Source organism: Sinocyclocheilus anshuiensis, unplaced genomic scaffold, assembly GCF_001515605.1.
Source record: "Sinocyclocheilus anshuiensis isolate Anshui unplaced genomic scaffold, SAMN03320099.WGS_v1.1 C31792047, whole genome shotgun sequence".
Classification (NCBI taxonomy): Eukaryota; Metazoa; Chordata; class Actinopteri; order Cypriniformes; family Cyprinidae; genus Sinocyclocheilus; species Sinocyclocheilus anshuiensis.
In genome coordinates, this window is record NW_015604451.1 from 1 (window position 1) to 510 (window position 510).

The following is a 510-nucleotide window of genomic DNA, read 5'->3' on the forward strand; positions in this document are numbered from 1 at the left end:
CACACACACTCACACTCACACTCACACTCTCTCTCACACACACTCTCACTCACACTCACTCACACTCTCTCTCACACTCACACTCTCACTCTCTCACTCACACACACCTGTGTTCTGGTTGGGGCAGGTCGTGTGAGGTGAGAAATTATCAGCAAGGCCTGTTTTTGAGACGATCACAGCGACTCCAGCCACTCTGGACGAGCTCTTCATCCTCATCATGACCGACCTGCAGGAGAAACACATCAGATCAGACACACAGAGAAAGACACACACATACACAGGTGTTACAGCACCTGTTGAAGAAGGCCGTCTCCATGATCACTATGTACGGAGGATGTGGTCCTGAGCTGAGAATCCAGTCCAGATCTGATTCTGTCTCCAGCACATGGAGGACTCCTGTATCTCCTGACATAGAGGCTGAGAGACGAATCAAACACATCACAGCGATCCTAACACACAGTTTGACATTAGGGATGCAACGATTATAGATTTTGTTGGTACGATTATTGT

The 510-nt window shown here is 48.4% G+C and overlaps 1 protein-coding gene across 1 annotated transcript; it reads right to left on the minus strand.

Annotated features, from left to right (window-relative positions):
* Positions 1 to 88: 88 nt before the first annotated feature.
* LOC107682180 (nicastrin-like) lies at positions 89 to 437 on the minus strand. The gene is made up of 2 exons (XM_016478513.1): positions 294 to 437; positions 89 to 226 (listed from the first exon to the last, which is right to left on the minus strand). Exons 1-2 carry the CDS (start codon positions 410 to 412, stop codon positions 94 to 96), a joined length of 252 nt encoding a protein of 83 aa, XP_016333999.1. The 5' UTR covers positions 413 to 437; the 3' UTR covers positions 89 to 93.
* Between the last annotated feature and the right edge of the window lie 73 nt (positions 438 to 510).

Excerpts from the sequence above, each read along its gene's own strand:
- LOC107682180 (XM_016478513.1), bottom strand. The coding sequence starts at position 412 with ATGTCAGGAGATACAGGAGTCCTCCATGTGCTGGAGACAGAATCAGAT. Across the intron at positions 227-293 it reads GAGACGGCCTTCTTCAACAG|GTCGGTCATGATGAGGATGA; the intron begins GTGCTGTAACAC and ends TTTCTCCTGCAG.